This window comes from Epithele typhae (genome assembly GCF_022376455.1).
Source record: "Epithele typhae strain CBS 203.58 chromosome Unknown BXZ73scaffold_57, whole genome shotgun sequence".
In the NCBI taxonomy this organism is placed as follows: Eukaryota; Fungi; Basidiomycota; class Agaricomycetes; order Polyporales; family Epitheliaceae; genus Epithele; species Epithele typhae.
Genome location: NW_025954248.1, coordinates 238,825 through 252,930, shown reverse-complemented (window position 1 = coordinate 252,930; position 14,106 = coordinate 238,825). Strand labels below are relative to the sequence as shown.

Below are 14,106 nucleotides of genomic sequence, written 5' to 3'. Positions count from 1 at the left end.
TTAGGTATTCCCGTCTAACGAATCCTGCCTATCGCGAGCGCGCCGCGACAGTGCTAGCTGTGCTCGGCCTGACATCGCCGTCGATGCTCCATGTCAAGCGCGAGCTCAAGGGCGACTCCAGTCTCCCCACACTCCTCAAACGTGTTTCTCTCGGAAACCCCTCTTCTACACCTCTAGATTATCTCTTCTGCGCCTCCCGGTCCGTCCCCTCACTCTACCTCCACCTCAAAATCCAGTCTAACCACGACCCTTAGACTACTCCGGACGACGACGTCGAACTGAGGTGAGTACCCCCGTCACTGCATCCGCGAGTCCCGTGAACCAACACAGAGGTTCGCCGAAGGGGTATTCACCGCCCAGTGTCGCTACGTCGTGTAGCGGGCTCTGCTCTTGTCGGATGGTGCATGGTGGTGTTTGCTCACATCACCACGTTCTGTCTCCACCGCATACCCTAAGACTGCCGCACCTGTAGATGTTCCCAGATACCTCGCGAACCAGCGTCCGCGCGGCGGACTCGTCCTCGACCCACCGCAGGGTACCCGGAGTCCTTCCGGGCCTCCCACAGCGGGGCAGCCCACCGCCGTTCGACGTCGTCGTCCTCGCGCGCGAGCCCCGCAGCTACCTCTGTGGGTAGACCCTTGAGCGCCGCACGCGCGCGTCGGGTGTCATTTTCGGCGTATTCGGGCCCCCATGGGGACGGCACCGAGAGGAGGGGTGATGGAACGGTCTCGACGAGTTGCAGTGTGATCGGGCGGAGCCCCGTGGCGCGCCAGTCGTTCACCCATTGGGCGATGATCGATGCGCGGCAGTGAACTGGCGTTGGTGGGAAGTGCAGGATAGTATGAGCGACGTCGGGTTTTTGTGCAGCTCGGGGCCGGTGGGATGGACAGCTGCGAGGAGCTGAAGTCATGCGAGGTGTCCACATTGGAGATCGACCAGTGCAAGCAAGTGTACCTGCTCAATGCGCACGGTGGTTTGTGGCGCGGCGAGAACTGGAGAGAAGAATATGAGCTCTTAGCTAGTCCGGAAGGCCGTCGATCTTCCTCCGCCAGGGAGAATAGTGGTGAGCGCGGGATGCGGAGGCAGTGGTGACCTCGAGGAAGGGAACAGCTGGTCAGTCTCGGTTTCGTGTCCGCACGGGCAGCAGCAGGGGAGTCTTCGCGGGGGCTTCTTCTCACGCAGGGGTGACTGGTTGAGGGGTGATAGCGGAGTCAAACAGGCAGGAGTCGTATTTTCACCCGGACGGCGGAGGTTCACGCATGCGCCAGCCACCGCGCGCGTGCTTGGAAAATGTCCTATTGATCCACATCTGTGTATTTGTCCTAGTGCTAGTCATCGAAGACGTAGGGAACGACCGCTGATATTATCGCAGCCGTCGTTGTTGAGCGAGAGGAGTGGAGTCGGACTCGTGTGAGCCTGGGGAAGGCGCGAGATAGCAGTATCAAGTTGTGTGGTGAGTGGGCTTGAATGGGATGTCTGGGTCTTTGAGGGGGACCTGGTCTCAGGTCAGGGCGTGGTGGAAGGGAAAACGACAGGTCACGGGATCCAGCAAAATGGCGCCAATGGGACCGGCCCGAGTCGGACCCGGCGAGACGGCGTCTGCGTCCCTCGGCCTCCATCTCCCGCGCGAGCCCTTGCTTCCTCCTCCATGGACCTCTTCCTCCACCTCTTGTCTACGACATCCACGCTCTCTATGACCTACCACTTCTGAAGCTGAGAGAGGCGATACGCGCGCACGGGATGGAGATGAACAGAAGGAATTGGTCGAAAGTTGGAGAAGGTTGGTTGAGGGTGGGCGCGGGGTTCAGCCCCCAAGCGACGAGTCCGAATGGTCAGTACTCCCTCGTTGTTCTTGTGCGACCATTTCCCCCTCCTCTGGATGTCCATGCAATCCTCTCTTGGCACCTACATGCCGCTATTGGGAGGGGAACATGGTCGGAAACTTGGGATGGCGCCTCCCCCTCCGCTGGCATTGTGCGGCTCCACGGCTCCGCTCTCAAACTGGGGGTTGGAGACAGCGTGAGCGAGTGCACAGCACGTACATCCGGACTCCTTCCCCCGTCCCTCGCCGCACTTGTGGCTATACGCTGATCTTAACCGTACGTCGCGCGACGCTGCAGGAGCCGCTGCTTGTCGCACTCAAGTCCATGCAGCTCGTTCACCTTCCCGCGGTCGGACATGCTTCCAACACAGCCCAGGTGGACTAGTGGTGCGCGCGCGCACTGCCGCTGTGCATCGGAGCTGGGGCTGCCTGTCGTTCCGTGTCCTTGCGCTCTGCGTCTTCGGGCCCGGATCCGCCGACTCCGATACCAAACCGCGGGAGCATGAAGGATCGGGATCTGCGGTGGTGGATTGAGAAGGGGTCGCAGGCGTGGAGCGCAGCACGGATCTAGGGTGATAGTAAGTGCTCTCGCTACTTGTTACGCGAATGCCCTGTACCGACTCTGGACGTTCACGGAATCTTGTCCCGTCGGTTGATATCGGCTACACAACGTTTGCCATTCCGTTCCCCTAGTCGGTCTCCGTTGGTGACAGAACAATATCCATGCTCGATTCGTTCCACTACTAGTCTACGTCAAACCAGTGTCGAGCCGGAGGTGCTCGGCGGAGTGCTGTACGGTGTCCTCGCCTGCTTTCCGAGGCAAAACCGGCTCCTCTGCACCGAAGCCCCGCTGAACACCCAACGCAGCTGCTCTGGCTTCCAGCGCGGCTGTTGCAGGCGATCCGCTGGAGATGCCCTCGGCACTAGACCGGTGGCGAGTTGGCGGGCTTCATGCGGACAGAGGAGCTATGGATGGGCGTCACGCGGGCGCACCACGACGATTGGAACAACCGGACCATGAGGCGCAAGAAGTCGCCGGTGGCGACGGAGCCAAACCTTCACCGCCAAAACTCCGAGTACGTTTTCTCTAGCCCGTTGTGTGCTCATGCGTTCCGCTAGGCTTTTCCGCATGCATAAACTGCTGTGCAACGGGTGACATCCTGAGCGGCATGCAGCCTCATGGTCCGGTTTACATCGGCGAGAAGATGTCATCGGATCTGCGTCTTGAAAACTGCTGGCAGGTGCTTCATTAATAGCTACAAGTGCGTCTCTCTCACACTGAGTCTATTCCCCTGTGCATTCACATTTCCTCCCTCACAGCAACATGTCAACCGAAGACCTCGCCAACACTGACCTCACCGCACAACGATACAAGAATTCAAGAACTGTATGTTCGCTCTGCTGTCATGAAGCGTATTCTCATGTTGATCCTCAGGTACATCGGCAACTACGTGGGTCTCGCAGCAGCTGGTTAGCGTTTTTCGATCGCGTCTGTTCGCATAGACTATACTGGTTCTGACTTCTCCAAGTCATCATCATCTTCGACTACTTCCTCACGCTGGGCCGAGAAGTCGTTTGTTCTGGAATCGGCGCATCTCGGGCGCGACAGTACTTTTCATCAGCAACCGCTATCTCTCTCTATTGTATCAAATCCTGGTGCTGCTTGGATATCACCCGTTCACCGACGAGGTATGTAATCGTCGGTGTTGTTTGTTGGAATTAATCACTGACTTTCTCATGATTTATAGACGTCAGTTCCATGGACAATTTTACAGTTGTCCAGTTCTCACATCCGTGCACGACAGGTGCAGCATCCTCAATCGCGCCGTGTATTCCTTTGAATACATACCGTTGATTCCTCCTCTGGTGTGTACAGTCAGCCTATGCACTGTGGGCGTGATAACGAGTAGTATCATCCAGCGTTCTCTGCGATGCGCGCGTTGGCTTTGAGCCAAAACCGCGCGCTCGCGTTCCTGGTGCTGATCTTTTCTGTTGCGAACGTGGGCTTCGACTTTGTGCGTATCTCCCGAGAATCATCAAGATACACGGCTCATGACGTCTTTTATCTTACAACCAGGGTACGCTTCAATATTGGACATGGAGCACCAGCGATCCGATTTGGGGATGTATCGTAGACAACCGTCCAATCCCAGAGTCTTTTTTGATAGCGTGAGTGTTCCCAAGGAGTACGGTTGTGGCATTCGCTGACACCGCCGTTCATGCAGTGGTACGTGTTGTCAAGCTTATCAGTCGCACATGCAACGCAACAGCATTTGATATGACCTTCTTCAGATTCCGTGCTTTCTCGATCACTTCTGATCCTGGCAGACGGCATCCTCATCTTCCTGACATGGAAAACGCTGCGCTCCTCGGGCTCCTCGACAACTCACAACAATGCGGCGGATTATCCACGAAGTTCGCCCATGTCATGCTACATAACGGTGCGCTATGTCACTGATCCGACGAAGTTCTGAACTCTGACTCGTTCACAGGAACAATATATTCGTGTAAGTCTTGTGGCGCTACCCTCGGACTCCCGTCCAATTATTTCTTCGCACAGTGTGTTCCTCCTCCTCAACGTCCTCCGCATGGCAACCACATTGAGCGCGGTACGCAACACACGCCGCGCGCCATCCGTGCCTTTCTGATTGATACGTCCCAGACCATATCTCCCAACCAGTCATCTCTAATCACTGCATTCAGCGACCCGTAGTCCGTCCTGCGACATTTCCGGTGTAGGCTCACACTCACGTTATCGTTCCAGCCTCACTGCGATCCTTGTCTCGCGCTTCCTCCTCGACCTCCAGGAGTCCCATCAGCGCACCGTCAAGCTCGGCTCCGACGACCCGCTCCACTCGTCTGCCTCCGACTTCCAGGCCGGAATCGGCTCCCTGCAGTTTGCGGTCGATGTCATGGGATCCATAAGGGCGGATATAAGGCCTTTGGGAGATGAAGACGACTCAGAGGAAGAGTCAGAGGAAGGCTGCCCCGAGCCAGACGATTCCCCGGTCAGGGAAGAAGCCGCGTGTGGTAGGCTCCAGAGTGAGGGCTACGATGTGCCATGTCCAACTTGATCTCGGGGAGAGTGGTGCGTACGCAAGTTCTACTTCCAGAGGTGCGCGCACTAACATGAACAAAGTTGGCGGGTCACAGAACGTGTGCAGATACCTCGCTCCGCTGAGCGTCGGCTACTTGCATACAAAGACATGGACCTGTACGCGCGCTACCGTTCATAATAGTGGTAATTGACTGAGAAGAAACCCACAAAAACCAGGTCTGGTTAGCATCCGCGCGAACAGCCCTCGCGCGAGGAACGCTCATCGTCGATGCTCCTCTCGTTGAAATCCGCTCGTTGGATGATCTCGCGCCCCCGCTCCCCATCCTCCCGCCAGATCTCCACCGGCGTCCGCGCCGCGCCCTCGCCCTCGACTCACCACCACCCTCCTTCCGGAACCGCCGCAGCGCTGGGCGGACGCATACGCTCGTCGGCTCCCACAGCCGCTCGACGTCGTCCTCCCGCGCGAGCCCCGCCGCGAGCTCTGGGGGCAAGTCCCGCGCGCTCAGCCCCCGCTCGCTTTCGCGCGCGTTGTCCCAGGCGGTCGTCCCGGGGCGGCAGGAGCGGAGCGCGAGGATGCGGAGCGACGGGAACGCGCGCGCGCGAGCGTCGGTGGGAGCGCGAAGAGCGCGAAGAGCTGGCGGAGCTCCGCCTCGCACAGGCGGTCGACCGTCGCAATGTGCATCGCCGTGGACCACCCTGGGGACGCGGGCGGGAAGTGGAAGGTGAGGTGGACGAGCAGCGTGGACTGCAGCGCGGCGAGGAGCGGCCCACGTATCGGCGTGCGACGCGGTGCTGAGGATCAGCGTCGCGGAAGCACTGGCACCGGGTGGGCGAGCGGACGCACCATGTAGTCGCGCACGTTGGCTGGGCCAGCACGCTCGTAGACGGTCATCTTCGCAATACAGCAGGAGTGAAAGTGAGACAAGATTCAGGCACAGCGCTGCGTTGATGCGATGCGAACCGTGGCAGGTGCGCCAGAAGGGTTGTGCGAGGGGATCGCCTGCCAGGCCATCGAGCTTTTACGGCGGGGAGCCGACCCGAAGCGGAGAGGGGAGAGAGAGCGCGCGACGAATGAAGGCGAGGGAAATTCCGGCGCGAGAAGGGCCGGTACATGTTGGGTGAGGCAAGAGACGATGTGGAGAGCAGGCGGAAGGCTGAAGTGCGGAAGGCGGAGGCGACGGATTGACTGGTTGACTTGATGAGTAGCACGCGCACGGAGCGGAGCAACAGGGCTGTGGTTAGACACTGAGAACTGCTAGTATAAATACATGAGTGCGCGCGAGTCGTAGCAACGAGGTCCGCGCGGGAAGAGGACGGGGATGTCGACGGGAGACATAAATGGAAGGTTTTTACGAAGAGAGAGAGAGTACCGTAGAAGTCGCGCGGCGGCCACGTGGTCACGAGAGGTGGTAGCGAGGCAAGAGGCGGGGTGGTTGGTAGCACGAAGAACGTATCGAGGAGGCTGGAACACCATATAACTGAGACAGACGGCTCGGGAACGGGGCAGGGCGGTAGATGTGGGGCGACAAGAAGTCCGGAAAGGTATACAAAGAAAATTGGAATGCGGGGAGGCGAGGTAGGAGAGCTAGTATGTGTGGGGGAAAGGTGTACTTTAATTGGCAGTCGGTGAGGATACTTGCAGGTCGGGCTCTGCGCGCATGCGGCAACGCGGCGGCGTCGATTCGGCCTGACATGGGGTGCGCTCGGGTGCTAGCGGTCAGAGACGATGAGTGGGTGTGTCGGCGATGGAGTGGTACGGGTGTGTTGGTGGCGAAGTGGTCGGGCCGGTCCGCAGACTGGTGGAGGCGCGGTTGTAGCTGGGTCGTTTGGTACGGGGGGCGCCGCGCGGAATGCGAATCAACGTGAGATGGTAGATGGTGTACTCCAGCATACCGCTCCGCTTTTTAGTGGGTAAACACTGTGAGTCGTTGCCCAAAAACCCGCAAGCGCATCAGGTCCATTGCTTCACTGCTTAAAGGAGAAGCGAACGGACCTTTCGCAAATTCCAGCTTTCCAGAAGATTTCTCAGCTACTCTGCGTTTTCTGCGTCCTCCGTCCTGAGTACTCTGTCAGGTTCGTAGTTGTCTTCTACCCGTGAGGTGTGGGTTTCGTCCAAGCTCCGGAGATCCGCCCCGATGGATCCCATGGCGTCAACCGCGAATTGCAGGGATCCGATGCCGACCTGGAATTCGGAGGCAGACGAGTGGAGTGGGTCATCTGTGCCGAGCTTGACTGTCCGCTGATGAGCCTCCTGTAGGTCAAGCAGAAATCGCGAGACGAGGATCGTAGTAATACTGGCATGAAGAATATCGGAATGTGCCGGTACTAGTAGAAACACTGCAGCTTATACTTACGGATCGTTGAATGCACTAATCAAGGAGTCTTGACCAGGGGTTACTATGATCTGGTACTCGTCGGATTAGAGATGAATGGACGGGACACTGCATACTATATTGCCTACCCCTCTCAAAGTGGTTGCCATGCGGAGAGTGTTGATAATGAGAAAAACACTGTGCAATAAAATACACATTGGACACGATTTCGAAGATATTTTGGACGACGTACACGAAATACATGGCTCCTGTGAACGAGTTATGACTCAGCATGTTGGCAGCGAGAGAAATTGACGTACCGTTGCGTAGCATGATGTCGTTTAACGTTCGTGGAGAACCAGTCTTCAGTTTCATTTCAGAAGAGCGTGCGTTTTTCCAGGTCAGAAAGATAACGATTCCATCTGCGAGGATCAGCAGTGACCGAGAAAGTACCTCCCCTGAAGCAGACCAGACCAAACGCTGTAGTTGAATATGAAACTGCTAATAAATCCAGGTGTACGTACCGCTGTGTTATCGGAGGTATTAGAAATCACGCCCACCGCACTTCGAGAGAATACTCACGTTATCAGGACCGGCGTAGGGATTGAAAGGAACACCACGAGGCAGCCCCAAGTCGGATCACTGAAACTCTGCCTATGATATTGAGGAACACCCTGCTTGTAAGAGCAATGTTACGAGACGTTTCTATTAACAAACAAAGAGTTGACACGCACAAAGTCGAAGCCCACATTCACAATGGAAAATACCAGCACCAGCACTGCAAGTGGGCGACTTTGACTCAGCGCTAATGCGCGCATCGCGGAGAATGCTAGCGGATACTACTCGTCATTACTATCAAGCGATAGGCAGTGTCATACAAACCTGCAGGAGGAATGGGCTGTATGAATTCCAAGACCGAAATGGTGTTGTCCAGTGTGGTGCAGCTGTTGTACACGTACTTGAGCTCAATGAAGTTAAGAACATCATACATTAAACTGACGTCTTGAAAGCACGGGAAAGTGAGTGTCGAGACCTAAGGAAAATAGATGAATACACACCTGGTTAGTAAATGGGCGCAAACTAAGGGACGAAAAAATCCGGAGAATAAGGGCAAGGTAGCGATTCAAGATGAATAGTACTGTTGGGCCGGACACGCGCCGGTTCCAGAAGAAATTGACCTCTCGGCCGAATGTTAGGAGATGGTCGAAAATGAGGATGACTTTTAAATGTAAACCTCTTTCCATAGCTCATATGCACAGAGTACTGACCAGATGCTGCAGCCAACACGTATTCATCGGTGTAACTATGTGATCATGCCAACGAGGTAATGAGAAGTACTTTCATTTCTGGAGAATGGGACATACCCCGCTTGATATTCTTCTATCACTTGCGAAATTTGGTCACCGAGGTCTTCTGTTGACATTGTGCTGTGGGGAGAGTGTGGTGTAGATGGTGTAGATCTCCTTTTTATACGAGGCCTTGTGGGGCCACACACAAACACCGCGACAAGTTGCCATGAATACCTCAGGATACGCCGTACATGCGTCCATGCGTGCGGGCTGCTGCAATATCGTCGCTGGTGGTGGTATAGGTGGAGCTATCTGTCAGCGTGAGGCTGTACTGGTGCAACTTCGACTCAGGAATCGGGTAGTGAGACCACCGCTGTGTTCATCTGAAAGCTGTAACCGAGCACGAAGCGCGTCGGTGCCAGTTCGGAATGGGAACATCATCGGAGCTTCGTATCGACCACCTGAGCTCATATTCTGTACAGATCACTGACTCTTCGCTAATGCGCATTCAGTCGATACAGTCGATACAAATTGCCCCACCCGCTTTATAAACGATATCACAGCGCGTGACACGGCGAGAGACGAGGGCCAGTCTCCGCAGAGAAACGAAGTCACGGCTCTGTGGACCCTGCTCAGTAGTCGCCAGTTCGCGTGGTGTCATCGCGGCTGTCAGCCGAACTGTCCTCCCTCTCGGATCTTCCTCTCAAGCGAGGGTTCACCGGAACCCGAAGTCGTCGAAGTCATAGAATCACGCACACCCTCGTCCTCGATCGCAGAAGCTCATCGCGAACCACATCCAGTCCACGCACCACTCAAGGCATCCATCTGTGGCGTCAAGGCCCAGGGAGACGCTCTCGAATCACCGCGCAAGTGGGCTCCATGGTATCGGAAGCCGGTCGAGCACGCGGTGTCCGCGGCGAAGCACTGCCACGCGACATGTCCCGCTCGCGCACGAGCAGATGGAGGTGGGGTCCGAAATCAGCCTAAGAAAGCTGTATACACGCGGTGACACGTCCGCCGCGTCGATCAGCCGAGTCGCCTGGGGACTGCAACTCAAGTCAGCACTGCATCCTGATCGCACCTATCTGAAGGCTCACCGGATTGTGGAAGCAGATGCGTAGCTCATGGACGTATCTTTCGCGTACGTGGCCTGCATCAGACTCGAGTCTCGCATTGTGCAAACGCGCGGCAGGCCCGAAAGCCTACTCGCTGACCGGCTCGGCTCAGCAAACCTTGTGTCGCGGACGAGAGAGATGCGCAGATTTCGAGGAACCTGCCACTGCACACACTGCCAGGATTGGTACACTATTCGCGCGAGAAGTAATGAGTGTACTCACCAGTCGGCGTCGTCGTCGTCGTCGTCGTCGTCGTCGTGTCAAATGCCCACCCTTGACGGCCTCACGTGCGGTGTCCGTCGTCCCTCCAGCTCTCCACCGCGCTCCGCACATGCGCTCCCGTCTCGTCCCCCGACGACGCACAGCTATTGCCACCCGAGACGTCGTCGCAGTCGAGCGCCTGCGCGGGGGTGCATGACGTTACGCGCAAACTCAGCGGGGAAGAGCGATGTGGCGAACCACGGCCATTCACCGCCCGTCGCGGTGGGAGGGTAGCGCGGCAAAGATGGGTGCTAGATGTGATTCAGAAACGGATGAGATGAGGACACGGCGATGCTTGATGATGACATCGGAGAAGCGCAGCTGCTGCGTTGGGAGCGTACAGCCGGAGTCTCTTGTGGTCTTCCTCGAGTTCCCTTTTGGAGGGACACCACATGCTGAAATTGTGTCTGTGCCGGCTAGACGGCCTGCTGGAAAGGAACTCAGACATAAGCTCTGCCTCGCCTCTCACTGGGCCACAACCCGTACGTTCTGACTGATTGGTAAGAAGTATCAGCAGATCGAAGCGGCCCGTGGGCCAGAGCGCCTCCGGTGGCACGATGGCGTTCGAGCCGCGCACGAACGCACGGAGGGAATGCTACCGCGTGGTGTCGAGGACGAAAAGCTTTTGATGTAGAGCGGGGAGAAGTAAGCACAGAGATGCACGATGTGACCTCCGGGGCTCTCTGATCTTCCGCCACGAAGCGTTGAGGAACACGCCCGCAGACCCCCACCGACTTGGGATCTCGTCCTCGCCCTCGAGCTCCACGACCAGCGCCATGCGCGCGTCCAACAGCTCCAGGCAGCCCGTGCACGTCGAAGGTGGTGGGCGCGAGCCGGCGTAGTGAGAGCGAGACGACGGGGAGCGACGGTACGGGTCGAACGGGCCGCACCGAAAGTGCGCGCGGCCACGACGGGAGAGTCACCGACTGGATGTATGATGGGCGCACGGCCGAGGGCGCGGGGGGCGAGTGAAGGTGAGCGAGCTGCGTAGACTCGCACGGAAGCAGGGGATGCAGAGAGGAGTCGGAACATGAACACGCCATGCATCGCGTACGTTCCAGTTTCTGTTTCAAATAGGAAAGCACCAATTTCGCCGTCCTTCTCAGTCGACCTGGTCCAAACCCGTGCGTGAGCCCCTTCCCTCCTCGGCGCTCGCACATTCGTCCAATCGGTACCCCTTCCCTTCATATCCAGCCGACTTTCCATCGCCCACAGTTCGTTCTTGTGACCAAATGCTCGAGGAAATGGAGTGGGTGTTCATACAACAAGCGACACGAAGACGAAACAAATGCGTCCACGCACTGGCTCGAAGAAACCCGCCAACGCCCAGATTGGGGAACGCACAAGGAGAGGCTCACCATCCAGCGTGGTCGCCTGGTCGAAGCCCGCAATTTGGACCAACGCGAGTGCCCGTTCGCCGTCCCCTCTCCAGAACCGACTTGTGCCCGCTCCTCTACCCACTACCCCCGCCGATCCGGCCTCGTGCTCCCGCATCCTGGGTCTTGCAAACGTCACTGCGGTGGTCTGTAAGTCGAGCGGCAGGTACCATGAGGAAAGGACCGGGGCATGGCGAAACGGCGGCTTCTGAAGGCGGCGAAGGCTTGTTTCGGGGACACAGGTATTGTTGAACCGGGCCATCCACCCCTAAAGCTGGGGGACGATATGAGACGGCGTAACAAACGAGCGCAAGGACACCCACCGGAGGAAGCCTCCATTCAACACGGGTACACTGCGAGCCTGTTGGAGCCTTGCGAGGAGGTTGTTACGCCTCTGCATATACATCGACAACTCGAGCTTGAAGCCGTGCAGTGCAACTTGAATGCGAGAGCTGAGCAGTTGTCCGTTTAAAAGGGTTGGATTGCTGGGGAAACGCAGGGCGTGCAAGGTCGGAGAAGAAGATGCATGGCGGAGATGAGGAAGGGGAGAATACGCGTAGACGCCGATCCAGCTCTCCCGTCGCCCGGGCGACTCCCGGCTCTCGAGACTCGCTTGCGGCGGCCTGCGTACGATGCACTCGTCCCCCTTTTCCTCCCTGCTCCCGGCCACCCCTGCCTCTGCCTGCGGCAGCTAGACACAGACAGCTCACCGGAACTCCCTCCATAAGTAATCAAGTTTCCGTCTCGAAGGCCCATCCCGGACGAGCTGTGAGTCCGCGCCTCGAAGATGAGCTCCCTCTCCCTTCTCTCTCTCCACAACGAGATCCTTCTCGAGATATTGTCCCTCCTGGGCCGCGACGATGCACTCGCGATCTCTTCCACGCACCAGAGCCACTCTCACAAGTCCCCCGCGTCCAGCACCTCCGACATTTCACCCTCCACCACTTTCTCAGCGTCGATGTTCCTCCTCTACGCAAACTCCTCAGCCAGGCCTCCAACCTCCGCATTATTGAGATCCACAGCTTCGAGTTGTTCGTACGCCAAGCCGGACTCCTCGTAGATGCTATCGGCGCCATGCACAACCTCGAGCAAGCCAGTCTGATAGATGTCGGTCCTGAGACGGTGGCTGCTCTGCCGGAGATCCTCTCGAGCCGGTACTTGACCTCATTGACCCTTGAATTCGACGAGATGTACTTTGGGCCTGGTGGCATCGACCTCGAGGATCTCGTGTCCGGCCTCGCCTCCATGCAGAACCTACACACCCTCACCCTCATCTCGTACCTCGTGTCTACGAATTCCCTCCGACTGCCTGATGCAACACAAACCGTCCTTCCCTCCATTCGCCACCTTTCCTTCTGCTGCCTTTCTCAGATCCCCCCTGGTATCATCCCCCTGTGTCCAAACACCATCACCTTGTCTCTTCGTCTGAATGCGCAGGGGCAGCGCCCCGTGATCCTTTCCATAGCAGACGAAGACCGATGGCCCACCGAACTCAAGCGGCTCGACGTCCTCTCCCCCGTCTTCATCCCAGCTGCGAGGCGCATCGGGCACGTCGGATCGTTGGCATTGGGGGAGGGCACGCCGGTATCCAGCCCAGAGGTCTTCTCCGACCTCTTCCAGCTTCCGTTGGCCGTCCGGCCCACCGCCCTCGAACTCCACACGACACCCACGATTGCGGTCTCACGTCGTGTCTGGGAAACACTGTGCGATGTTGCGCCCGGGCTGCGCTCGCTCGAGATCGTGGTCACGTCGGGCGAGTGCGACGTGCGCGAATACATGGTCCGTCACGCCCCCGCCGCATCTTCCCCTTGCTCCTTTCCCCTGAACGCTGAGGACCCTCGCGCCTCACTCAGGAGCCGCTCCTCGCCGCACTGCGATCCGCCTCCCTAGCGCTCGTCCACTTTTCCCTCCACTTCCCGCCGACCACACAACGCCATCACGCGTCGAGCATAGCCCAAGTGGACGGCTGGCGCGCGGCGGAAGTCCGCCGCGTCGAAGCGCTCCGGCCGCTCTCTCTGCGGCTCGTCAAGGCTGTCCCGACGTTCCGCGTCCTCTCGTGCTCCTCCTGTCTCCCCGGATCCACAGGCTTCGACACATGGCGGGCGCGGGCGCGGCACACGGACCTCGACGCGGGGGTGAGGGCGGAGCTCGCGCGCGAGAACGTCGTCGAGCGGCGGTGGGGGCCGGCGAGCGAGTTCGTGAGCCCCGCGCTGCGGAGGCTGAAGGAATTGTGGACGGAGATCCCGCGCGACGAGCGGTGGTGGTGGGTCGAGGGCGACGGCGCGGCTAGCAGACCGGTGGAGGTCTGGAGGGAGGCCGGGGAGCAGGCGCGCGAACACGCGAACTTTGACCCTACGAGCAGCCTCGATGGTGAGCGTTTCATCGCGCTCGAGGGGTCCGTCGTGCACGCGGGAACTGGTCCGTTCTGTCTGCAGGGTTTTATTCCGCGAAATGCTGGTATGAGCGGTAGCTCGCCGTATAGACGTATGGAATGCACACCAGCTAGAGGTGGATGTGCGGTATGCACCTCAAACCAAAACGTGGCAAGCAGCTCCTCAGGTGCGCCGTCGCGCGACATATCACGTTTCGCGCTCCGACTTTGATTACGACTTGGAGGGAGCGGCGCGGCGGCGAGGACAGAGGGATTGGAAGAACTGTAAGCTCTCCCAGAGACACGAGTCCCAGATATCGTTTCTTCCTGATCCCGGCCGGGCACGGACCATACGTCCGCACCTTCATGCAACGCGCCCGCCGCCTATGCACCCTTCTCCGCATTTTGACCGCATCCCGCGCCCCGCACGTCCTGTGGAGCCATCCTCGGCGCCGAGGGAACCTGTGCACACGTACCGTCTCTCTCATGTAGACCGGTACGA

At 58.3% G+C, this 14,106-nt stretch overlaps 5 protein-coding genes across 5 annotated transcripts; 2 read left to right on the top strand and 3 right to left on the bottom strand.

Annotated features, from left to right (window-relative positions):
• Positions 1–451: 451 nt before the first annotated feature.
• BXZ73DRAFT_104909 (uncharacterized protein) lies at positions 452–2,326 on the bottom strand (the record flags this gene model as incomplete). The annotated part of the gene is made up of 3 exons (XM_048016069.1): positions 452–466; positions 530–813; positions 2,224–2,326. The coding sequence occupies 3 exons, from the start codon at positions 2,324–2,326 to the stop codon at positions 452–454; spliced, it is 402 nt and encodes a 133-aa protein (XP_047874310.1).
• Positions 2,327–4,172: 1,846 nt separating this feature from the next.
• BXZ73DRAFT_104908 (uncharacterized protein) lies at positions 4,173–4,896 on the top strand (the record flags this gene model as incomplete). The annotated part of the gene is made up of 5 exons (XM_048016068.1): positions 4,173–4,237; positions 4,315–4,329; positions 4,383–4,431; positions 4,485–4,534; positions 4,587–4,896. The coding sequence occupies 5 exons, from the start codon at positions 4,173–4,175 to the stop codon at positions 4,894–4,896; spliced, it is 489 nt and encodes a 162-aa protein (XP_047874309.1).
• A 486-nt stretch (positions 4,897–5,382) lies between these two features.
• BXZ73DRAFT_104907 (uncharacterized protein) lies at positions 5,383–5,892 on the bottom strand (the record flags this gene model as incomplete). Its single annotated transcript, XM_048016067.1, has 3 exons — positions 5,383–5,625; positions 5,725–5,772; positions 5,842–5,892. 3 exons carry the CDS (start codon positions 5,890–5,892, stop codon positions 5,383–5,385), a joined length of 342 nt encoding a protein of 113 aa, XP_047874308.1.
• Positions 5,893–6,909: 1,017 nt separating this feature from the next.
• On the bottom strand, positions 6,910–8,615 carry BXZ73DRAFT_80309 (uncharacterized protein; the record flags this gene model as incomplete). Its single annotated transcript, XM_048023254.1, has 12 exons — positions 6,910–7,174; positions 7,235–7,277; positions 7,342–7,390; positions 7,446–7,461; positions 7,513–7,555; positions 7,717–7,718; positions 7,775–7,866; positions 7,927–8,021; positions 8,075–8,225; positions 8,251–8,411; positions 8,461–8,495; positions 8,557–8,615. The coding sequence occupies 12 exons, from the start codon at positions 8,613–8,615 to the stop codon at positions 6,910–6,912; spliced, it is 1,011 nt and encodes a 336-aa protein (XP_047874307.1).
• Positions 8,616–12,020: 3,405 nt separating this feature from the next.
• BXZ73DRAFT_104906 (uncharacterized protein) lies at positions 12,021–13,703 on the top strand (the record flags this gene model as incomplete). Its single annotated transcript, XM_048016066.1, has 4 exons — positions 12,021–12,136; positions 12,187–13,012; positions 13,087–13,603; positions 13,669–13,703. The coding sequence occupies 4 exons, from the start codon at positions 12,021–12,023 to the stop codon at positions 13,701–13,703; spliced, it is 1,494 nt and encodes a 497-aa protein (XP_047874306.1).
• Positions 13,704–14,106: the final 403 nt, after the last annotated feature.